The sequence below is a fragment of the Saccoglossus kowalevskii genome, chromosome 11 (genome assembly GCF_978046115.1).
Source record: "Saccoglossus kowalevskii chromosome 11, keSacKowa6.1, whole genome shotgun sequence".
Lineage (NCBI taxonomy): Eukaryota > Metazoa > Hemichordata > Enteropneusta > Harrimaniidae > Saccoglossus > Saccoglossus kowalevskii.
Window position 1 is genome coordinate 7,720,083 of NC_140651.1, and position 25,393 is coordinate 7,745,475.

At 37.9% G+C, this 25,393-nt stretch overlaps 2 protein-coding genes and 1 non-coding gene across 3 annotated transcripts; 1 reads left to right on the forward strand and 2 right to left on the reverse strand.

Moving 5' to 3' along the window:
- Positions 1-528: 528 nt before the first annotated feature.
- On the reverse strand, positions 529-616 carry TRNAY-GUA (transfer RNA tyrosine (anticodon GUA)). Its single transcript is given in 2 exon segments — positions 529-564; positions 580-616. It is a non-coding gene; the product is annotated as a tRNA-Tyr (tRNA).
- A 2,937-nt stretch (positions 617-3,553) lies between these two features.
- On the forward strand, positions 3,554-5,056 carry LOC102807901 (carbohydrate sulfotransferase 1-like). Its single transcript, XM_006825269.3, has one exon. The coding sequence runs from the start codon at positions 3,554-3,556 to the stop codon at positions 5,054-5,056; it is 1,503 nt and encodes a 500-aa protein (XP_006825332.1).
- Positions 5,057-12,122: 7,066 nt separating this feature from the next.
- On the reverse strand, positions 12,123-13,859 carry LOC144343471 (uncharacterized; the record flags this gene model as incomplete). The annotated part of the gene is made up of 1 exon (XM_085505596.1): positions 12,123-13,859. A coding segment is annotated over exon 1 (1,737 nt), but the record flags the coding sequence as incomplete, so codon positions are not given.
- Positions 13,860-25,393: the final 11,534 nt, after the last annotated feature.

A 25,393-nucleotide genomic window follows, 5' to 3' on the forward strand; every position in this document is an offset into this window, starting at 1 on the left:
GAACGTCCAGGTTTATTTACTTCCTCGTTTTATGTACAATTCTCGCGAGAAGATTATATGCATATCAAGTGATTTATTCACGCACGTTATCATACTGGTTTAATCTCGGCCGTATTTTTTTTCAACAACTTATGCAGAAATAACGACCCATCCCTTACACAACACATTCATACTATCACCATAGAAACCTTGATAAGAATCAATACTGCAATAGCTTTGTTCAAGTTACATGTACATTCCTGCATGTGGGTTGGATCTTTGGCTGCATATTTCGGTTGGGGTAAAAGCATGGAGGTAGAAGCTACTTGGTAAATATCGTAAGCCTGTAACAGAATAGCGCCAACGCGTTTCCTACGTAACACTGAATCTTTGACGACCACCTGTTGATACCTTTTATAAGTTGACTCAGTGAAAACTGGGTTTTGATCAACGCAAATTGGCATATACATAAAACAACTCAGAATTAAAAATTCCAATATTGAATCTCTAATTTAAAAATTTGTTAAAAGTATGCGAAAAAAGAATACATCCTTCGAGCCGGATTCGAACCAGCGACCTAAGGATAACAGCAAATGACCACTACAGTCCTCCGCTCTACCAACTGAGCTATCGAAGGGTTGCTGACATTGGCCAACAACAAAAGATTAGATTGTCAACTTTTTCGATAACATACAATGAAACACAATGTTTAGTTAATGCCTTGTTTCTGCGTGGCTAAAACAACCATGGGGACGGACGACAAAAGTAAGTGCGAGAAGCTACAGTAAAATATCATTCAAATAAATTTGACTAAAATGAATAGCTTTATTATCAACAACCTCGATTGTAATGATTGTAATCATTTGGTTTCAAAACATCGCCTGCAAGATTCTATCAATAAAGGAATTGTCTAAACAACATAAATATGGATATGGACGATGGATGTACGAAGGCCTTTGCATTTGAATAAACTACTAATATGAATACTAGTATATCGTATGAATATTGAATGAGGTTATCGATAACGAACTATATTGTTCTATTAATAGCCAGACTAAAATGACGTAATTACTACAGCGATTGTTTTTTTTTTTAATTTATTTTTGTTGTTGTTGTTGTCACATTTCAGTAAATATTATAAACCTAATTAAATTACTAAATTGAATATTAAATTATTAAATTAAATATATATGCCATGCCTTGTGAATTTATCTGTTTTAAAATTATATAAACCCCTGCAATTTGAATACTTAATTTGATCAGTCTAACTAACTTGAATCATATCTTTTATATAAAGTTTTTTATTTCTATTAAATATTTCTCGGAATGTACATTTCTCTGTCGATTTGAGATCATCTCGCATGTTGCGTGACTTCGTATTTAGATCGTGTATCAGACCATGGAAGGTACTAACGTTAGTACCTTCCATGATCAGACCATTTACATACTCTTATATTTATAAATCATTGATGATATGCAAGAGAATTTTCACATTGCACCTAGAAATCTTTCAAAATTCATTTCCCATTTTACGTGGTCCAGCAACTTAGAACTTGTAATTCACAAAAATGTTGTATTTTTCATTTATGAACTTACTCATTTTCCAAACAACCAATAATTAACAACCAGAACAAGCCTATAAAGGTAAGGATTCCGATAAAATTTTTCACACTATTTGCTGCCATTGAAATACAATTATTTCACTGCAATTTGCCATGTCACCACATTGAGAACTGAGATCAAAATAGGGAATAGAGTATATAATTTAATATGGCCACAGCTCACGCTTTAGCTAAAACGTTTCTAAATTACTCTTTGTGATTTTATGTTTCATAGAAAATGCTTAGATCACCTGTACCAGTTTTTGAAATATGAACCTAAGCCCACCTATACGCCTTTTCTTTAACGTAACGCCTTTTACTACAACGTAACGCGTTTACTATAACGCAACGCCTTTTCTATAACGTAGCGCCTTTTACTATAGCGTAACGCATGTAATACAACGTGACGCCTTTTCTGTAACGTAACGCCTTTTCTATAACGTAACGTCTCTTCTATAACGTAAATGAGTTACACGAATGTTGTACAAAGCGTCTAAATCGTTTTGATTTGTAGTGGTTCATCAATGAAAATAATGTTTTTGGGAGATTTCACACTTTTGTGGATTTCAAACGACACGTCATTTTGACGTCACTGACGCGCACCGTCCCAAGATGGCGCGCGCAATCTAATGTGGCCATCAAAGTACAATTTAACGCAGTCACTGTTTCCATAGAAACAAGTTTTTTATTTGTATTTTGTCACTTATTTGATGAAATCTTTCACTCAACAAAATAGGGTGCAGTGTTATAAAATATCCACATATTTTAATAGTTAGCTGCGTGCATATATATTGAAAGATATTATTAGCGGCCGTTTGCGACGAATAGAAAAACATGGATTTTGAACTGTGAAAGATAACATGACATTTGACTACAGAATTATACGATCACGTCACGCACCTGCTTATCGTTCTACGTGGAACACGGCGCGGCAAAACGGTTTGAGATGGTGTATGGATTTCATGGGAAATGGCAGTCATTTTAATCACCCATTTAGTTGGTATCGGACGAATAACCAACCATGTCGAGTACATCAGCATCGTGCGATTCGCACCGCTTCAAAGCCGACCATCCAAGACCTCTGAGGACTTTTGAGTCTACGGTCGAGTAAGTGGACCTTGGCTGCCGAAGTTGGTACCTTTGTTAGAAATGTATTTTCTAAACGAATAACATATTTTGTCATTTATTCAGCCTTGGGCTCATGGCGTTGCAAGGCTGGGTGATATACGGACAGCGGACAAATGTTAGTATCGCACGTAATGAGAATAAATTCAATGACGTATTATGGTTAAGGGTTACATTGCACACATAACAAGACAAAATAACTGAGTGTGAATAGTACATGTCATTATTGATTTTGGTTATCTATTCGTATCACAACTCCTATAAAAGTTACGCCGTGACTCGTACCACCATTACCACGCCCATATCAGCATGTTAACACTTGTTGACGCACGATAAAATTAACTCGAATGACGCATATTTAGTTTTTTTTCAGAATATAAAAAGAACTGAGCTGAAAATGTACTTGTTACCTCACCGGAAGTGGAATAATTGCCTTATTCACAGGAATTGCTTAGTAACAAGTATATTCGACCGTACTGTCAAAAATAGCGCATCTTTCTTATCATGATCAGCTAATTAGAACTACTGCGGCATTTGAGTCAGCATGGATTGAATCGGGTGGTTTAGAAGTGCATTTCATACACAATCATTTACCCGGACTGTGTGCGTATTGGTCCTCGGATAAGGTAGCGTGACATCTTGTGTTATTTAGACCAAGACTTTTTCTTTGTATCTGCACGGATCTCGTTGCTTTACGTAGATATTTGGACTACATATTCTACAGAACACCTAACCTGCTCGCTATAAAGTAGTGTATGTGTGAGTCATAGTCAGGTTTAGAATCTCGTCCGCCATATTGTACTACTTGTTTTCAGCTTGACGATTGAATCATTAACGACGTCGACGGGATGAGCCGTAAATACTTAACAGTTACACTGGCGTTACTCGCAGTTCTGAATTTCTTATTAATTATTATGTTCGGCTGGCCAACTGCTCGTTTTTTGAGCAAGGAAAATAGTACACCGGGAGTTGTGCAAGAGGATTACAATATATTTCAACCCCACCGTAAACAACTTTATGATACGATCAATGTAACAACCTTTACAGACGAATTAAGTGGATTGAACGACACTATGCAACACATCGAGACTTTGTTGATATCATATCATCAAAGTTATGAACACAATCTAGAGGTCATTGACAACAGTCAACGACGAAACGAGGAACTACTGGTCAAAATAGTGGCCAATATTTCAAATACGTATAAAGAATTGCAACATAGGAACCAACATAATATTTCCACCAATTCTATCCTAGAGAACAACATCACAGATATAGTGAACAGCCAGTCCCAGGCGAAGGCGAGAGTCAATGTATTATTGATGGCGAGTATGCGCACTGGGTCCTCTTTTCTCGGTGAAATGTTCCGACAACATCCGGATTATTTGTACATTTTCGAGCCTCCTAGAGGACTACGTTTAAAGGATTACGACCCAATGCTGACCGTAAACGGAGTGCAAATGCTAACAGACATATACAACTGTGATTTCACGTCGCCTTTTTCTAAACCATTACTGGACAATCTGTTTAATCCTGTCGTATCGTTAGCTAGAAGAAATGTTGTCCCGGCATGGGTCAACGAAAAATACTGCTCCGGATGGAACGACCAATTTAAAATTTATACTAAATGTTCACCAATGTCGCCATCAATGGCGTCCGAATCATGCCGTAGTTTTAAGGGCGTCGTTGCCAAGGTGATACGTATCTACGACATTTATCCATGGTTTCACCTTATGATGAACTCTACTGTAAATCTTAAGGTGGTTAACTTAATCAGAGACCCGAGGGGCGTCATCGCGTCGGTAATTCCTGTTCATATAAAGCAGTATGCATCACAAATAAATAAACAAGATATCGACATTCAACTAGAAGAGAAGCACTTCGACGATGCACTGTCACGGAGGCTAAGTTTATACTGCTCTACGATGTTACGTAACGTTCTTGTGAGCAAGCATGCAAAATGGTTACCAGAAGAGAACTACATGGCAATCAGATATGAAGACATGGCAGAAAATCCAACCAAGGCGGCAAACACAATCTTCAACTTTCTGGGCACAGATGTCCATGATAATGTAAAAAGATGGATAAAGGAGAACACGAACTACACCGATGGTTCCAATAGCCCCTACTATGCGTGGGAAACTAAACGAAACTCGAAAGAAGTATCACAAAAATGGCGACAGAAAATGACTTATGGGCTTGCGAAAAAAATAGAAGACACAGGGGACTGTTCTCATCTCTTGGAAACTGTCGGTTATCGGAAAGTTGAAAACCCCAAACAGCTAAAAGACCCAGCTGTCTCTTTTGTATTGTCAAAACCAAGTTGGCTGAACGTACCAACCACACACTAGCTAGTTTTAATCAATCAACTTATCAGCCATCCAATGAGTCAATCAATCACTAAATATATCAGTCTATCAATCTATCGGTTAATCAATGGATTAATTAATAACAACGCGTGTGAAAACTCGATGTTTATTTACACTAGAAACGAGCGCAAGACTATGACTACGACGCTGATATAATTTTGTCCAGTGAGCAGTTTTAACTGTCACATCATTTTTTTTTATTTTAAAATTTGTATACGAATTTCAAAATCTTGTGCAGCGACGTAGGGTTAAGTGCAATAAATCCCCGCGACCTAAATGTTATCTTTGCAGTAGCAATACTTGGCAATATCCGGATATTTGTCAGCTATACATTTAGGTTGGCTGCCATACATATTGATACGACTAATATCCTGGGTGACATCATAACGCTGTGCTCCGTTGTTGACGTGGTCCATTCGGATTGTCCCCTCAAATAAAGCATGACCTGGAATCGTTTCGATGGTTACCTGGTAGTCAATGTTCATATCATTGATGTTCACGTTAGCATGTTCACCAAATCCAGGGAGTGATTGGTCATCGTCAATACTTCCGGTATATCTCAGTACCTGAAATGACAACAGTAATATAACCATGCTGCTACCTTCATCGACAAGAGAGTATATAACTTCTAAAATAACATAACATTGGCCATATTTCGTTTGCGATGTTTAACATACTCAGTAACCACCACTTGGGGTTTGCAACTACGGTGACATGATACCAAGATCCCGTTTCAATCTCGCTCTCGCATAAGCGTTCCATGTGGGGTATAATAATACGCTTCAGTTGAACTTGATGGCAGAATAAAACAGTCAATGTGGATGCAAAACACGGTATGGTTTATTGCTGGATAAACTGGCATAGTAACATGTAACACATGAATAAGGAGCCCCGAAACTCCGAAACTAGCCCTTTATATAGGTGCGTATCGAACGTGAGAGAAAACACGTAAGCGGGAAATACAAAACGAAGTACGCGGGAGAAAAAGATACAATACAGAGTAAAATGATTGGCTGAAATTAAATGATTCTAATTGGTCGAGAATTACTCAGAGGAATCCTTCATGCGAAAGGTAAACGAATTAACTATAGCGAAATAACATGTAATAATAATATTAGCAATATGAAAACGAATACAAATATATATTATGAATCTCCGACATTCCAACTTAGAAAAATATGAATGCGCATGCCCGAGGTAACTAGGATATTGGGATGTCCAGGTGGATCGAAATAGGTGCTCACGATATAATGGATTACGATAACTGTATTTTCTGTACATTTTTGATGTATTACATTTTTTCACTATGAATGTGGTAATACATGTTTTATTGTTTTATTACAAACCGCCTATGTCATGTCAGAAGGTCGTAGCATCAGCCTCGCTATCTACGAGATGAGACTTGAACGGGATCTTGGCATGATGTCACCATACATTACTATGCGAGTAGCAAACCCCAAGTAATGTACCTCTGGTAACACACAATATTCATGAATATACTCAGTAATACACAGTATTCATGAACATACTCAGTAATACACAGTATTCATGAACATACACAGTAATACACAGTATTCATGGACATACTCAGTAATACACAGTATTCATGAACATACTCAGTAATACACAGTATTCATGAACATACACAGTAATACACAGTATTCATGAACATACACAGTAATACACAGTATTCATGAACATACTCAGTAATACCAGAGGTACATTACTTGGGGTTTGCAACGCGCATAGTACTGTATGGTGACATCATGTCAAGATCCCATTCAAGTCTCATCTCGTAGATAGCGAGACTGGTGCTACGACCTTCTGACATGAGATAGGCGGTTTGTAATAAAATAATAAAACATGTATTACCACATTCATAGTGAAAAAATGTAATACATCGAAAATGTAAAGAAAATATAGTTATCGTAATCCGTCATATCGTGAGCAGCTATTTTGATCCACCTGGACATTCCAGTATCCTAGTTACCTCGGGCATGCGCATTCGAATTTTTCTGAGTTGGAACGCTTATGCGAGAGCGAGATTGAAACGGGATCTTGGTATCATGTCACCGTAGTTGCAAACCCCAAGTAATGTACCTCTGGTAATACACATTATTACATATGTACTGCAGTTTATTTTGATTCGTCCCTGAAATCAAAATCGGTATTTCCACAACCCATATGCAAATGAGGTCTGAGAGCAAACAAAGTAGTCCCTTCAGGAGTACAGTTTTTCGAAATAAACAATATTTAGAAGTATGATATTTTCCCCTTGGGGTACATGAATATATTTGCCGAGTGAAATGAAATTTGAACAAAAGTAACGGTACTTTTAGGCAGTCACTTATTTTGGCCCAAACTAATTTGCATATCACCCATGCAATAATGTTTTCGGTATTTTCACGGTCGATATGCAAATGAACATGGTATTTTCATTGGCTACCGAACTATTTTTATTTTGTAAACACATTTTCGTCTGCTATTTTTATCCAGTTCAAATCGTTCAACAACATTTTTGGCAGGTCAGGTGTACATCACATGGAAAACTACGATTGGGGGAACTTAATGTATGTTGACCACCTGGAAACTGAGTTTTATAAAACTTGAAGGGCTCTCTCAGAAGATCCACCAGCAGTAAAATCAGCGATTACTATGCAGGCGTAACCATCAACATCGAGATACCAGGTTTCTGCTGGCGACGTTGCGGCGTTACTCAGTTCCAAATAAAAAATACCAACGCCAAAAGAGCAACATTTTAACCGGTAATCAAGACTCAGTCAATCCACGACCAGCAAGCAACATCACACACGAAGTTGTAGCGTGCAGCTCAGCGACAACCGCTGTCGACGAAAGTCATCCCGTCAGTGGAGTACCGCAGTTGCACGGCATGTTTGTCAATGCACAATTCTGTGGCGGAACTTTTAACTTCAACATAAACTGTGTATCATAGTCGTCCAGTCCAAGTTCTGGTTCTGCCGTGGTCCCAACTAAACGTCAACGAGTTATTTATTCGGACAGTGACTCAGATTAGACGTCTGATTATTTTAATTTCAAACAAACAGTGACACGCGTTCTCCGGGCGCGTTCTACACTGACACGCGCTGCTAGGGCGTAACACTTATATTGGAACATATTAATGGGTAAAGGGGGTTGCCCGACCTAAATTCCATCCCGGTTTGCACGTTCTTTCTTTAATACGAAATAATCAAGTATGGAACATATGTAATAATAACAGAACCCCACACCCTCCCCGTGGCTTTCGTTGCGTATGGAAGTTATTTTCACTCGAGATGCGGTGTATTCTGCTGTACTTTCACTCGCTTCGCTCGTGAAAGAACGGCCGCAGGATACACCGCATCACTCGTGAAAATAACTTCCATACGCAACGAAAGCCACGGGGAGGGTGTGGGGTTCTGTCATAGTATTCATGAACATACTCAGTAAGTAATACACAGTATTCATGAACATACTCAGTAATACACAGTATTCATGAACATACTCAGTAATACCAGAGGTACATTACTTGGGGTTTGCAACTACGGTGACATGATACCAAGATCCCGTTTCAATCTCGCTCTCGCATAAGTGTTCCAACTCAGAAAAATTCGAATGCGCATGCCCGAGGTAACTAGGATACTGGAATGTGGATCAAAATAGCTGCTCACGATATGACGGATTACGATAACTATATTTTCTTTACATTTTCGATGTATTACATTTTTTCACTATGAATGTGGTAATACATGTTTTATTATTTTATTACAAACCGCCTATCTCATGTCAGAAGGTCGTAGCACCAGTCTCGCTATTTACGAGATGAGACTTGAATGGGATCTTGACATGATGTCACCATACAGTACTATGCGCGTTGCAAACCCCAAGTAATGTACCTCTGGTAATACACAGTATTCATGAACATACACAGTAATATGACAGAACCCCACACCTTCCCCGTGGCTTTCGTTGCGTATGGAAGTTATTTTCACGAGTGATGCGGTGTATCTTGCGGCCGTATTTTCACGAGCGAAAGTACAGCAGAATACACCGCATCTCGAGTGAAAATGACTTCCATACGCAACGAAAGCCACGGGGAGGGTGTGGGGTTCTGTTATTATTACATATGTTCCATACTTGATTATTTCGTATTAAAGAAAGAACGTGCAAACCGGGATGGAATTTAGGTCGGAGAACCCCATTGCCCATTAATATGTTCCAATATAAGTGTTACGCCTTAGCAGCGCGTGTCAGTGTAGAACGCGCCCGAGAACGCGTGTCACTGTTTGTTTGAAATTAAAATAATCAGACGTCTAATCCGAGTCACTGTCCGAATAAATAACTCGTTGACGTTTAGTTGGGACCACGGCAGAACCAGAACTTGAACTGGACGACTATGATACACAGTTTATGTTGAAGTTAAAAGTTCCGCCACAGAATTGTGCATTGGCAAACATGCCGTGCAACTGCGGTACTCCACAGACGGGATGACTTTCGTCGACAGCGGTTGTCGCTTAGCTGCACGCTACAACTTCGTGTGTGATGTTGCTTGCTGATCGTGGATTGACTGAGTCTTGATTACCGGTTAAAATATTGCTCTTTTGGCGTTGGTAATTTTTATTTGGAACTGAGTAACGCCGCAACGTCGCCAGCAGAAACCTGGTATCTCGATGCTGATGGTTGCGGCTGCATGATAGTAATCGCTGATTTTACTGCTGGTGGATCTTCTGAGAGCCCTTCAAGGTTTATAAAACTCAGTTTCCAGGTGGTCAACATACATTAAGTTCTCCCAATCGTAGTATTCCATGTGATGTACACCTGACATGCCAAAAATGTTGTTGAACGATTTGAACTGGATAAAAATAGCAGACGAAAATGTGTTTACAAAATAAAAATAGTTCGGTAGCCAATGAAAATACCATGTTCATTTGCATATCGACCGTGAAAATACCGAAAACATTATTGCATGGGTGATATGCAAATTAGTTTGGGCCAAAATAAGTGACTGCCTAAAAGTACCATTTCTGTTGTTCAAATTTCATTTCACTCGGCAAGTATATTCATGTACCCCAAGGGGAAAATATCGTACTTCTAAATATTGTTTATTCCGAAAAACTGTACTCCTGAAGGGACTACTTTGTTTGCTCTCAGACCTCATTTGCATATGGGTTGTGGAAATACCGATTTTGATTTCAGGGACGAATCAAAATCAACTGCAGTACATATGTAATAATACACAGTATTCATGGACATACTCAGTAATACACAGTATTCACGAATATACTCAGTAATGCACAGTATTCATGAACATACTCAGTAATACACAGTATTCATGGACATACTCAGTAATACACAGTATTCACGAATATACTCAATAATACACAGTATTCATGAACATACTCAGTAATACACAGTATTCATGATCATACTCAGTAATACACAGTATTCATGATCATACTCAGTAATACACAGTATTCATGATCATACTCAGTAATACACAGTATTCATGATCATACTCAGTAATACACAGTATCCATGGACATACACAGTAATACACAGTATTCATGGACATACTCAGTAATACACAGTATTCATGAATATACTCAGTAATACACAAAATTCATGAACATACTCGGTAATAAACTGTATTTATGCTGCATTATGTAACGTATGACCTTGCCACTGTGAGAACTTTTTCCCTGTGTTTAATGATGAACATACGCCATTTGTGTTGTATTATGTTGTAATGTTTACATTGTCGTTGGGACATTTCTGCGTGTGTGATGTTGAACATACTCAGTAATGCACGCTTGTATTGTGTTGTAATGTATTACCTTGTCGTTGGGAAAACTCATATCTGTGTATGTGTTGTTGAACATACTCAGTAATGCACGCTCGTATTATGTTGTAATGTATTACCTTGTGGTTGGGAACACTCATTTCTGTGTATGTGATGTTGAACATACTCAGTAATGCACGCTTGTATTGTGTTGTAATGTTTTACCTTGTGGTTGGGAAAACTCATTTCTGTGTATGTGATGTTGAACATACTCAGTAATGCACGCTTGTATTATGTTGTAATGTATTACCTTGTCGTTGGGAACACTCATTTCTGCGTGTGTGATGTTGAACATACTCAGTAATGCACGCTTGTATTATGTTGTAATGTTTTACCTTGTGGTTGGGAACACTCATTTCTGCGTATGTGATGTTGAACATACTCAGTAATGCACGCTATTGTGTTGTATTGTGTTGTAATGTTTTACCTTGTCGTTAGGAAAACTCATTTCTGCGTATGTGATATGTTGAACATACTCAGTAATGCACGCTATTGTGTTGTATTGTGTTGTAATGTTTTACCTTGTCGTTAGGAACACTCATTTCTGCGTGTGTGATGTTGAACATACTCAGCAATACACAGTATTTTCTGAATGGTTCAGTTATATCGTTAATATGATTTAAAAAGGCTGCAGCAGATTTCCGAATCTGTGAATGAATTTATTCAGATCAAACAAACAGATAATGATCAAGAATTAGTATAAAAAAACTGTATGAATAGTATGAAACTGAATTACTTTTATCTTTGTTAACCGTAATAATATTAAAATTCATCGCATTTTGAAACAGAAACACACGTCACAACACGCGAATTCGTGTTTCATTTACTATTGAGACGCATCGATATCAGAGCATGCGCCGTTGTGTTTGATTTTGTCGACACTGAATACAATTTCATATTGGGAATTGCAAATGCATAATGGAGAGGCGTCGGCTGAATAAATACATTTTCGCTGGCGAAGATGTTTTTGTGTGGCTGGCTGGTCTGTACAACTAATGCGAAAGTCGCCCCACTGCTGTGTGAGAGTGGCTAACATTGCAGTGCAACTGTAACACCTGGAAGAAATTCTTACTTACACGTTGTCTGTGACATTGTACTAACCTCCATAGAGCCAGTTGACATAGGAATCCACTTCAGACATGTACACCAATGAGTGTCAACTCCAGCGTCTTCACAGGTGCGTGACAATGGGATCTTTTTAAATAAACTAATACCTCGTCCACTCACTGTGTCATCAGAGTAATTTAAAATATGTTTAAATGTTGCATGTATGTCGAATGGTGTTGTAAGTTTTTCTGCGTTTGCCTGTAAATGTTCATACATCTCTGGATGTGAATCTCGCAACTTCTTCGGTATGAAAACACTCATGAATGGAAGTCTTTCTTCTAGCTTCCCCTGCATTGTATTCCTGATATCGGAGTACCTCGCACCATGGTCACCGAACAGGATGTGTATGGTGTTTTCTAGATGTCCTCCCTCGTACAGCGATTTTAAGTAACGTTGTAAATCGCTGTCAGCCCAGCCAAGATTGTTGATGTTGTCATGTGACAGCTCAGTCACAAACATGAAACCAAATTTTCTAACCCATGGATCGTATTTAGTTTGAAATTCCTTAAGATAATTAAACATAACATCGTGTTCTCTTCTGGCACCCTCGCAGTGTTTTGGGTTCAAAATGCAATTGTAATCTGGTGTGAGATCCACAGACTTCAACCAATATGTTCTCATATAATGATCCGTGGGCTGCTCATAAAATCCCTCAGTCCGCAGATTGAAAATGCTGATATGTGGCGAGTCCTCGGCCAGAAGTGTCAAGTAACCTCTTTCTTTGTACGCCTTCCAGATAAGTGGATACACTCCAACAGACTGTGCGCCTTCATGTCCCAATCGCGTTTCGGGTAAATCTTCCCATTTCTCCCCAGTTAACACTGGTATCATGGCTTCAACTGTAGCGTCCCCGACGATGTTATACCCCTCAAGAACCACTGCTTCCATAATTTCCGTCAAATATTGATAAGATTTGGGCATCTGTCGAAGAAAATTCATGTGGGACGTTGACTCTAGCCCCAAAACGATGATATTCACATCTAGCGCCGACTGTGGCATTGGATTTGATATCTTCGCCCAGTTCAACGCGTCCTGGTTAGGTGCAATTCCTGGGTGCATTTCATAATTCACAGAGTCGAAATCATTTTCCACGGCGTCAAAGACGCACACGACGGCGACATAGTCCATGGCTATTTTGTCAATCAGAAGGAAATCCTTTCGGAAATCCGTCCCATTTTTGAATTTTGTAACTGTGGTGTTGCTAAAATACGTGATGGCATCGTCTTCACGTAGCACATAGGAGTAACTACATAAGGTTAAAGTCCTACCTGCCAACACTGTGTGATTGATGTAAAGAGAGCCTGTCTCGGTGAGGTAGGTTAAATCGGCATGCCCATTTATTGACTCGCAATTTAACGGTTCTTTGACTTCAATGAGATGATTTATACTACGATGATATGGGTTTAATTCAGGAATTTGACAAACTGGTTCTTTTTCAATATCCAATGAATTATATTGACTGGGTATGTCCTCTTTCGTCCTGTAGTTTACATTGTTTTTATTCTGTGTGTCTACTGCGGTATCAGTTACTGGCACATTATGTTCTTTTGTTCCATCCTTGGCGTCACTGTACTTTTGGCTGCCTTCATTGGCACTATTTTTATTTTGCACTCCTCTGCCATTGATGATGTAATTTTCATAACGTTCATCACGCGTGATCTCATGTTGCCGATGATTTTCATTAAATCTTCGTGTCCCTAACACGTGGTCATTGTACATAGTTTTGTCACAGTGACACGTACACTGCACTGGAGCCGGTGGACCCAATTGCTGCATATTAATTAATATCAACACAATTCCAATCGCAGTGATGATAACCAATAGTGGTCGAGATGACGTCATAATGTCTTCTGTCTGAACCTAATAATGATGTTGTTTACCTGAAAAGAATTGATTTAAACATCGGATCGGGATTAAAATATTATAGTGTAGTCTATTAACATGCTAATCAATGAGAATATTATATTGTTTAAATAACAGTTATGTAAATAAATAAAAAGCGAGTTAGTGTACACGATTTTAAGACTCTACCATGTTGAATTTCGGATGTCCACACCTTCCCTGTCCTCTCAATAGGAAGCATAATGTAGCAATACAGTAGGTCTATGGTTTGAAGCAGCGTATCAGGTATATATGTACCCTTCATCCATCCAGCCAAGTCAAACTTGACTTTCAGGCTTTCAGTAAAATTAGATACGACATGCACGTCGGGCAGCCAAGCCCGTGAATATCGTAGGATTTCGCATACCCTGTTAGAACGTTGGAAATCGTTGCCACAAAAACAACCCATGATGAAACCCGAGTAAATATACTAGTAATCATGTCATGAAAAGGAATACAACTCCGTTACTGTTAACAGGTATGGCAAAAAAACAACTGTCATTTATAACAGCATTGCCATCATCGCCACTGCTTCTTCAGTATTTTGCGAAAGAAACAAATTGGTCAATTCTGGTACTACTAATAGTACTGCTATCTAACTGACATTTGCTTGAGGTTGTGCTATCGTTATTGCTATATTGAAATGCTACATGTAAAATAAATTTATGGTATATCTTAAATTTGTCGCATTGAATAAGATTAGTCAGTAAACCCTCTTCTCTGTATGTGGTTTTGGAAATTTAAATTTCCATGTAAATCTTAAATAACACAGGTTGGGTGTTTTTCAAGAGAAACACTAACTACCAACGCAATTCATCTAAATAACTGTGTTTTAGATATTTGAAACGTTTTACCACCACCCAATACTACGAGATACTTCAGCCGTGTACCAACTTTAAATATGGTGAATAACTTCTCCGTTACATGTTTCATAGTATCTAAACAATTACAAGGCTTATTTAATACTCTTATAATATAAAACTTTACACTTTTTGTATGTTTTGCATTGTCATGAAATCAAGTCAACGTTTTAATCACGTATTAAATGTTTCTGAATACAGTAATTAAATGCATTATTCACAAATTGTTAATAACTCATTTCCTCGTCAGGCATCACATTGAAATGCTCAGGTAACACATTGTTTGTGTTATCAAACGAAATCATGATCATCTGCAGGAAAACTATACTGCGAAATATTAATGTCGTCTTTAATATTGATAGACTGCAATAATGATGCAATGTCTTTCTTTCGCTTTGGTGATGATGGGATGACACTTAGACATATCGTTGCATATCGTATATATACATTGACAACAATATCTGTTGTAACAACTTGTAATTGATCATATGCTACGTTTGAAGGGGTTTATTGCTAGTTGTATCAATTAAATTATAATTATCACCACGCCTCTCATCCGAGAGTAATAAACTATAGGAACCATACGAGTGTCTCTTAACATAAAACAGGCTCAAATTTCTTGTAGTACATTCACGTATCACTTCAAAGTTGAGTTTGTGTTGTTTTCTCGAATTTTCACCGGCTCGACCGGCGTTCCACAGCAGCGCACACAGAGCCCATAGAAATGCATGGTACAGTGGTGCGCGTCTTAGCAACGTGGAACGTCCATACGAGTATCTCATAACATAAACATAAACAGACTCAAATTTCCTGTATCACATAGTGTGTTGTAACCACAATCACAAGAAATGACAAACAAATTAATTCTGCTTAATCACCAGGCTCTGCAATAGTTGTCATTCTGTCGGAACTGGTAACACAATCTGGGAATTTGATCAGCTTCAATTAATTTGGAGAGCGTGTACGTATACTGCCACGAACAAAATTATATGATGAATTTTTCAGAGCAACTGGTTTTGGTTCAATGGCCTGAAACGATGTTACATGGATTCCTCTATTAGAGTAATTAGCAGTAATTCCTGCGTGTGGCTGACCAATATCAATATTATTCAAGGAAGCAACAACAAAGGAATCATCATTAAAACAATTAGAGAAGTTCTGCCCTAATATATCAGACACTGTTTTTGCATATGATTTCTAACTGTATGAGTGGAATGAAACAAAATTCCATAAGACAGGGTTCATTTCCTTTAATATATCATCAATATTGACCTCAGCCAATGATGAACAATTTATATATTTTTGAAACTATATATTATAATTTTGAATATTTTTGACAATTCAATCAGATAGGTGGTATGACCTGATATAGCATTCCTGGCACAGGGGGGGGGGGGCTATTCTTCTCAAGTTGCAAATGGGGGTATTTATCACTTACTATAAGGTTATTACGAGGATACCTCAAAGTATGCACGAAGACAGTACAGCAGCAGTATCGACCGACCGACAGCGTACTGTCTGAGTGCATACTTTGAGGTATCTTCGTAATAACCTTATTATTATACATCTTTTCCTTCCAAAGATACATCATGGGAATGCCGTATTCCAAAAAGTTTAGAACAGAATCAGCGAACTTCTTTGTATGGAGTCCGTTCAAACCATGGTGACAGCCATGTTTGTTTTTTATTATTAGAGGACGCTTACGCGCGTAATCATTCCATATTTGGAATTCGCATTTTCTAATATGGTAGGATGAAAATACCCCGTAAAATACCGCAAAATTACGGCACGCTGTAACTTATGGCGCTACGGTGACAGATGTATAATACTTTAAAATAATCACAGAGTATGTCAGTATTGGGTGGAGACCGTTTCCTGTCTCTGATAACCAGTCTGGCATAGTACAATTAATTCTTAGTTGTTTATGTTTAAAGGTGGTAAGATGAGTATCACACAAGCTAACATTGCTAGGAATATCATCATTTGTTTTAGTTGTGTGCAGAGCAAAAGCTGTAGGAAAAAGTATTTTGTCCTGAACAAAATAACTTTGTGAAGAAGTTTCACTAGAAATAAAACAATTGTTCAACTTCCGTTTACGTTTATCGGCCTGTCTTGTTGAATAACCTGGATTTTGATACAGTTTATTTAGTTGTCGGTCACAGAGTGGACAAATGCAGCAATTTGAATTCAATTGAAATGTGTTCATTAACCAACTTAACAACTCATCAGATTTATTGATGTAATGATACCACCTGACTGACTTTTCAACCTAGCATTTTCCACAAGGACCACATGTTGGTTCTTGCTTAGATGAGCAAGTTGTGCTAAAGGTTTAATTCCACCACGGTCACTCATATTAACAAAGAGAATACCAGGAGATGGCAATAAGTGACTATCATACAATAGACTGTCGTCAGAATACAACTGAATTGGTTAATACCAACAAATTGGCAATCTTTCATTTCAATGAGAAAACGGTAAAATTTACCAATCCCAACCCAGGTTTCCAACGGGTATTCCCAAAATCATCTCATACTCATACACAGGGCAAGATTTTATATTACATTTGCCATAAACCTTTTGTTCAAAATTCTAAATAACCGGGCCTGGATATCAGCTGCCAACAACTTAGACTGGGTTATGTCTTTGACAACACGCAACTGTTTCAACTTTTTATTGATCCTAAAGTTCTCTTTTTCTTCAGCAGTTGTAAAAGCATGTTTTTAAACCTAGTTTTAATGGCACTTTTCAAAAGAGATATTTTACCATGCGCAAATGTTGCTCGAAAGCCCCAATAAGACACTTATCACTTTTTTGTTCAGGTTTGAAGATTGTGTATATATACTGTAAAACACGTCTTTTTAGCGAGCATGTCATTTTAGCTAATTTAGCTAACCTGTAATTTCGCTAATCCAAGATGTCGCTAATTTAGAATAAAATATATCCTCACAATGAGATTGTTGGTATTTTAGCTAAATTAAGATTTTCCTAATTCATGTATTGAGTCAAATTCACTAAAATGGCATGTAGCTATTTCAATGTGTTTTACAGTACCTTCAGTTCATACAATCGTTTCTGGAATATGACTTTCAATTTGTCAAACTCTTACTGACATGCATTGTATGTTTTACATACAGGAAGCAACCGATACAGAACATTCAAAACATTTTACTTTTCGTGTTTAGAGAACAGGAACACCTGACCCTGGATAAAGCCATGATAAAGAACAGAAAAACACTCTGTGACAACTAAGAGATATTCGCGCAGGTTTGACGACACAATACAAAATTTAGACACCGGGTACTCTACCAATTAGTGGTTCAATCAGATCATGACAACATGCTCATGTGCCTATATGAACTGTGCGAGCTGTGCAGGGATTAGTCTTCGTGTGATTTTGTGGTACATGTTGCGAGGAACCAAGGCTAGGGAAGGGTGGTGCGTTTTGTTCCTAGCGGACTGTCTATGCCCGTGTGTCTGCGGAGGGCTGTGAAGGTTTTGAAATTCCATTATTCAGTACAAGATTACGTCGAGTGTCGGCCATGTTATGCCCACGTGAATCATGACGATGAATGTTGTGAGACTGAAAACACTTGTATTCATACAGACAAGCACCAATATAAGTTTAGGGTGGGGTGTTATTGTGAAGAATTATATTGCATCTGTGAATGAATCTCTTGTAAAACGCATTTATATGTTGTGAGCCTGAGTCACCCCTGAAAACATTTGTGTTCAGTTCAGTTGTGTGTATAGTCACATGGTAACCTGAACCCCTACAACAGAACCAAAGTACGTTTGAAACAAACAGATGACCTACTTTGATTACCGAAAAACTACAGTCTAGACGTATTTCCACCATTTCTATGTGTAAATATGTCGGTATTGTAGACAAAGTCTGCTGGTAATTGACAATATTTTGAAGCAAAGTTGGCAATTGGTTGTTCTAATCTTACAATATCCAGAGTAATCTCAGTGGTTGTCACTATAAAATCGCTATTCTGTGTTGTGGTATTATTAAGATCATCATTTGTGCAATTCGGCTGACAACACACACTTAGCTAGCATATTAGCAGGGCACTACCACTGTGTATAACATTAAATATAATATTACCAGTTCAGTAAAGGTAACATGGCTGTGATAAGAAGGCATTGTACTTTGCCCCTTACTAATGCAATATCCCATTCATTAGTTTTAGCTAAATGACAAACAATGAAAAACCACTATGATTTATCATTGATATTGCTCCGGGTGTTAGACTTAGCCCTGGAACCATGGCGTTGTCAGAGTGGGCGATATTTACATTCGGTAGCTGGCTGCTCACTCAAACACCGCCTCGGGTCCTGATATAGCAAAACGAGGTGGATGCGTAAGACAGAAACATAAAATGCGTGTACACCAGCAATAAAACTAACGTCAATTGTCCATACTCGAAAATTCAAGCAAATTGCGTCAAATTCGAAGTGCACATCAAGCGACCAAATGTTAATAACGCCACTCTGAAAGTGCGGTGGATCCGGGGCTAGATTATAAAACAATCTAGAGTTAACCAGGGATAGATTTTGAAACAAAGCAGATATTCAGATGATCTGATACAGAACCCTGAGCAACCTCAATAAAAGAAACATGGTGGTTTCTAACTCGTAAGGCTTACTTACAAATGGAAGGTCCGACTTTGTATGAAGATAACCGATGTAACCATGGCTTACTTACATGTCGCTCTTGAAATTGTCTTGTAACTTTATTGTTGTCGGTGTACAAATCAAATTGGCATTTACAATATTCAAATACCGATGATACGATCTGAAGCAGTTATAATCAATAAAGCAATATATTACTGTAACCCCAGTCTTGGCAGGCCAGCTCACGTGATGGTGAGACCAGGGTCAGGGAGAAAAAACTTATAACAAAACCAATAATGAGCTTCGAGAAGATTGGGTTGAGTCAACTTTTCCACTGGGAGTGTTCTACTGTTGCTGAACTATCGGGATTGGCAGGTGGAATATACCAGTGACTGGCTCTATAGGGAATACCACATCAGCAATCACTATTAGCACACGTCAGTCACCTACAAGAGGTGACAACACCATATATTAAGTTGAACTTATTATGAAACAAAAGTCTAGAATTCATCACTGTCACGCGATACTTTAATGGTTAATTGAAATCGAAATAAATTTTAAAAAGTAAGACCGCCTATATGGGAAAATGAATATACGAAAGAAGCGCTCACTTGGCCGTTTCCCTGCGGGCGCTACAGCAAACTGTGACGTCATTCCTGAACCACACTTTAGTTACGCTACTCGTGTATAAGTTTGCGTTTCTACTTTTCTGGACAGTGTGAATACACAATACTGTGGTTAGATGCTGTGCAGATGACTGCAACAATGACTCATGAGAAAACCTGAGAGCAGTTAATGTTATTCAATTTCCAGTGACAAAGACCTGAGAGGCAGATGGTTAAACACGGTTACAACTATTTTATCACAAGTGCTAGTACTCTCAATAAAGAATGTGAATGCAAGTTCTTTTCGTGATAATTTGTCACCTCTTTGCTTTCTATTTATTGAGCATTTGTCTGACACCCCGTCATTGTTTCAATTATACTGCATATAGAAAACAGTGACCACCATCCCTGTATTTGAAACCAGAATTTTATTTTGCATGTAATTCTGAAGTGTATACATGTAATATTTCTCACGGCGTCCATTCTTAGGTCGACAATTGCATGGATGTATTTAATAAAAAAAATAATAATAATTAGTCGGCAATGCAATTGAGTAACTGTAGACGTTCACTAATTCATATAATTATTGTTTGAAAATTACCTGATCTATCCAGTATGATAATCGTGAAACAATCGCTTTGTGGAGAGCAGATACTGTCTCGAAACACTGTCAGCGTATATTTGTGATAACGCAACTGTTCAGAAATGACGTCACAGTTTAGCCCTCTACGACTAGATGTCGCCATTGAGAGCAGCGGCTTGTCTCCTTGTCTCACAAGCTATTAAATGAATGACAGCAGTTCACAAGAGCAACATGAAAACAATGCAGTGTTGTTACCCACTGTAAATAGTACTGGCATACAAGCCTTATTAAAACACTATCATGAAATATGTTAATGCGCAAACCGTATTAATCTAAAGGATGACGACTGTTTAACAATTTCAGCAGTTCAGAATATTAATGCACCAACCTTATTAACATATGTGGTAACTGACCAACCTATCAACAGTTCAGAAATATTAATGCATACTAGGCAACTGAATAATTTAAAAAAGTCAATTAAAATCAATGGCAGTATGTTAAATTATTTTACCTCAAATAACTTGATAACTACTCCACTGTAACTGGGTAGATTTTACGTCAACAATATCTTCTCTTGGGAACGGTACGAGCCACAACTTTTCAACATCAAAAGTTGTTTCGTTTTTGTTTATCCCAAGATCGCATATTGCATAAATGCAGGGAAAATATGAACCCAGGGTTACATTACCATGTATGTTATAAGACAATAGGTGATTTCCCGTACAATTGCGAGATCTCGCGAGATGCATGAAAGACGCGCGTCGAACGTGTGCCGCAAAAATCGAACGATTTGATTTTGAACTAGAATTTCTTTATTTCGCAGCTTACATTGACCGGCCGATCTTCGACAGAGAAATATTGCTTCCGAATACCCTTACTTAATCGAAATTGCCGATCATCAAATGTGTACAGCACATTATTAAGCATGGAAAGGTCCCCGAAATACTTTCGCGTTTGTCGAATCCCACGCGATGTTTGACGCGACTACGACGCTATGACCTTTGTTTGTCCTGTTTTTACGTTCGATTTCACGCATAACGCGTGATTCTCGCAGTGTACGGAAAATGGTCTATTGACCCGCAAGTCCAAAGTACACCTATAACTGACTAGTATACATGTGTCAATATAAGGATCATCAAATTAGCAAAAGAAACACGACGATAGTTTAATTAAGCCGTCTATTATAAAACGTAGAACCTGAACGTGAAGCTAATTATGAATTTGTGGAGCAATTCAATTAAATTGTCATCCTATATAAGAATGCAATTTAATTTTAATTGTGTTTTGACCCTTATGTTGATAGGCGAGAACAGGTAACGTATTTCCCGTCAATAGGTAGGGGTTCTTTGGAGTGAAAATATATCACTCAGTGGGACTGGTGCAAGGCAAGGAAACTCTAATAAATAAATCACAGTATAAACTGATAACCTCTTTTATTAATAACACAATAATGACGTGTAGTACATGAAAGTCACGTGGGGTCATACTGGTCACAGTCATATATACTTGCCAAGACAACCTGACATTGAAGCTGCCATCTGAAACCTTTACAGAGAATGTATCGCAATATCTTTACTGAAAAGCAATGCACTTATCTTGGTATAGAGCCAAAGTTATCTTTGTATTTTTTGTCCAAGCTATGTGGAGCGCAAGGCCTTTACTTCTCCAGGGGTCGGCTTCATCTTGAGCTCTCGTGGGTGAGTTACAAGTACTGACCGAAGAGTACTGATTTGTGTGCCAATTTATAGCTGAAGCCAAAATGAGGCTAAATCAATCAACATACTTGGAAATTCGATTGGGTCGCGTATAAATAGAAAACGATGGATTAGTAATGGGATCACGTGACTCACCAAAATAGGAAATTTCTGTCAAGTGTAGTTAAATGACATCAGGCAATTAATCGAGACAGGAAGTTACAATCATTAAGATTCAATTTCACACTCCAGCATCCTTCGTACCGTGCACAGAAAAGTACCATGACCTAGTTACCAGGGATACCAAACTACGGTAGCTAGTTCACTTGAGTAGGTCACCTTCAAGTGACATGCCTGCCAGCTTTCCCGTGAGAATATAATTAAGGCTAAATAAAAGGCAGCCGTATTTGGTTGAAATACCTGAAATTAAAAGGAATTCTACCTAAACTCGAATAAGAGTCGTGTTATCAAGGGAATTATAAGTTAATTATGATTTAAAGATCTGTTGAGTAAACCTCATGTTTGTATATTTTTAGGTTGCATAGACCACACACACACAAACAAACACACATTTACAAATCGAGGGGTAATTCAGAGGAATGAGGCAAACCTACAGGACTGTACTCAGAGCTAGACGTGCCTAAAACTCCCACTTGCCCAAATCACCTCAGAGATTTACAACAAGCCGCCAAACTGTCCCAAGTCGGAATTGCAAAGTGTCATACATGTTAGAACATTTGTCCTTTGATTTGATTTAACAACACCCAGAACAGAACCTCGCTACCGTGATACAGACTATCCTTCCTAAATATCCCTTGGCCAGACAGACTATCACTTTGCGTTACCATGTCCTAAAGAATATCTGTTGCCTGTAAAACTAAATTGAAAGAAAACAACATTTATAAGTTTAAAAAGTACAAAATATTGACTGTGTCTAATGGTGATTACTAGTACACTAGTACAATAGAGTATACCTTCCTTTTCTACTTACCTACTACTGCACTTTATACAACATTATTTTATTTTGATCATACACACTAAGGTACATTTTATATATTGCTGCTTACTCCATCCTGATCATTTTTAATGAATGAAAACCCTGTTGTATTATTTTGCATGTACACATGAACAATTGTTCTTTAACTTGTTATCAAGTCTGCTAAACATTCTTAGTTGAAATTCTATCTCTATCTCCCAAACACAGTTTCGTAATGACCTTTAGTCTTTGGTGATGGGATCAGTAATCACTTTTGGGTTCCTTAAAAAAGTCCTTTAATGTGTCCACATAGTCACAGTATTCAAATCATGGCTCTGGTATATAGTTCACAACTGTGTAATCTATTTCTCACATCCTGGGTCATCAAGGATCAATAGAAACGCATGTAGTTTAGATTTGACCCATGCCCTTGTGACCAAATTATCATGTACACCTACTGGTACTGTTTCTTACTGTTTAGAAAAATACCTTATACAGTGAGAGTATTCTAGAGCCTAACGGGTATAACCTGAAGATCAAGCACAACAATTGGATGTTATGGACATCAAGCCAGAGTAGATAATTGGACTGTGAACTTGGCCAGTGCTATTGAATTTGAAAGTTAAGGATTTTTTTGGATTTTGCTAGACACTACCTGCCTATATCAATAGTAAAGTCACTGAATGAGTTGAAAGCAATTTCGTCACGCAGTGCAACAAGAATGGTGATGTGAAGAAGGTGTTGTCTTCCAATTGGTCATATGAGAGTCAACGAGCATTCACAAATAAGATGACCAAGGCAGCGGTGTTGACATATGAGGGCTATGGCAAGCCATTTCAATTACACATCGATGCAAGAACATCTGGGCTTGAATTGGCCATTTTGGCTAATTATGACATGAATTTTAGCTGCCTTCCAGGCAAAACATGTATATGCCAGTAGGTAGTCGAAGACAGACTCAGTAGTATCAAAAGAAAGCTGAAGAGATCAGAGCATTTGGTCAAACCATCACAGTAGGTTGAGGCAGTAACAAAGTTAGCATGGCCCAAGCCATTGATTTAGCTGCCCGCGTGTCCAAATGTTTTAATGCTGGTGATATTGACTGGATTTACAGACAAATACCTAGTGCTAGAATGATTCTATGATCTCAAATATGATGAGAAATGCTCAACAAAACTTAAGAGAAAATGTGAACCAAATGGTGCATGGATGAAACTATATGATTAAAACCATTGTGTTCTAGAGATGAAGTGTCACACTGAAAGCAAGTTGCTTTAAATAGTTGGAAACAGTACCAGAATGTGTTGTGAGTTGATTATTGTGTAATGGTGATGATAGGCGTACATAGGCATGGATCAAATCTGAGCTACACATGCATTTTTATTAACCCTTGATGATCCAGGATGTGCCTGCCACCTATATACCAGGCCCATGATACCGATACTGTAAGATGTGTTGTAAATCTTTAATTATGAAGTGTAATGCATAAAACAACAACGTCAAAAACAGAAACGCTGATAAGAACCAGGTCATTTTGTGAACTATCTAGATATTTTTTGTATTCGCTTAAATTCGTGATAACCGGATGTTTGGTAAGCAAGGAAACATTGATGTAAGTTTTTAGATTATGATTGTATGATTTGCTGATAGTTTTGATATTTTGAATACAATGCCTGGATCGATGTTGTTTGGCAGCAGCCATCTTTACCGCTATTGTTGACCTCAACGTGGGTCGTATTATTTATTTGTGATCATCCAATTGTTTTTTATAGATGCAATCAACGATTTTATGTCATAGTTAATACACACATTATGTTCATGTTAAAGATCTAGGAATATGGATAATTTTGTAGTGTAGAACGCAAGGATGGAACTTTTATCTCATGTTGAACACCGCCAAAAGCAGAAATTATTTTATTGTATGAAAAATCATTGCAATAAGTCTAATTTTGACCACAGACTTTGTTCTATATGTTTACAGAAAGCACTTCTAACGTGCTTCTAAAAGAACAAACACAATATTTAAAAATATAACTGCAAGAAATAATTGGGGTGATTCCGAGTAGCTATGGTAAAACAATCATAAATATTCAATGAAATATTTACCATATATGATAAATTGATATTCTGGTCATATATAGCTTGTCAGACAACACA

Excerpts from the sequence above, each read along its gene's own strand:
- LOC102807901 (XM_006825269.3), top strand. The coding sequence starts at position 3,554 with ATGAGCCGTAAATACTTAACAGTTACACTGGCGTTACTCGCAGTTCTG.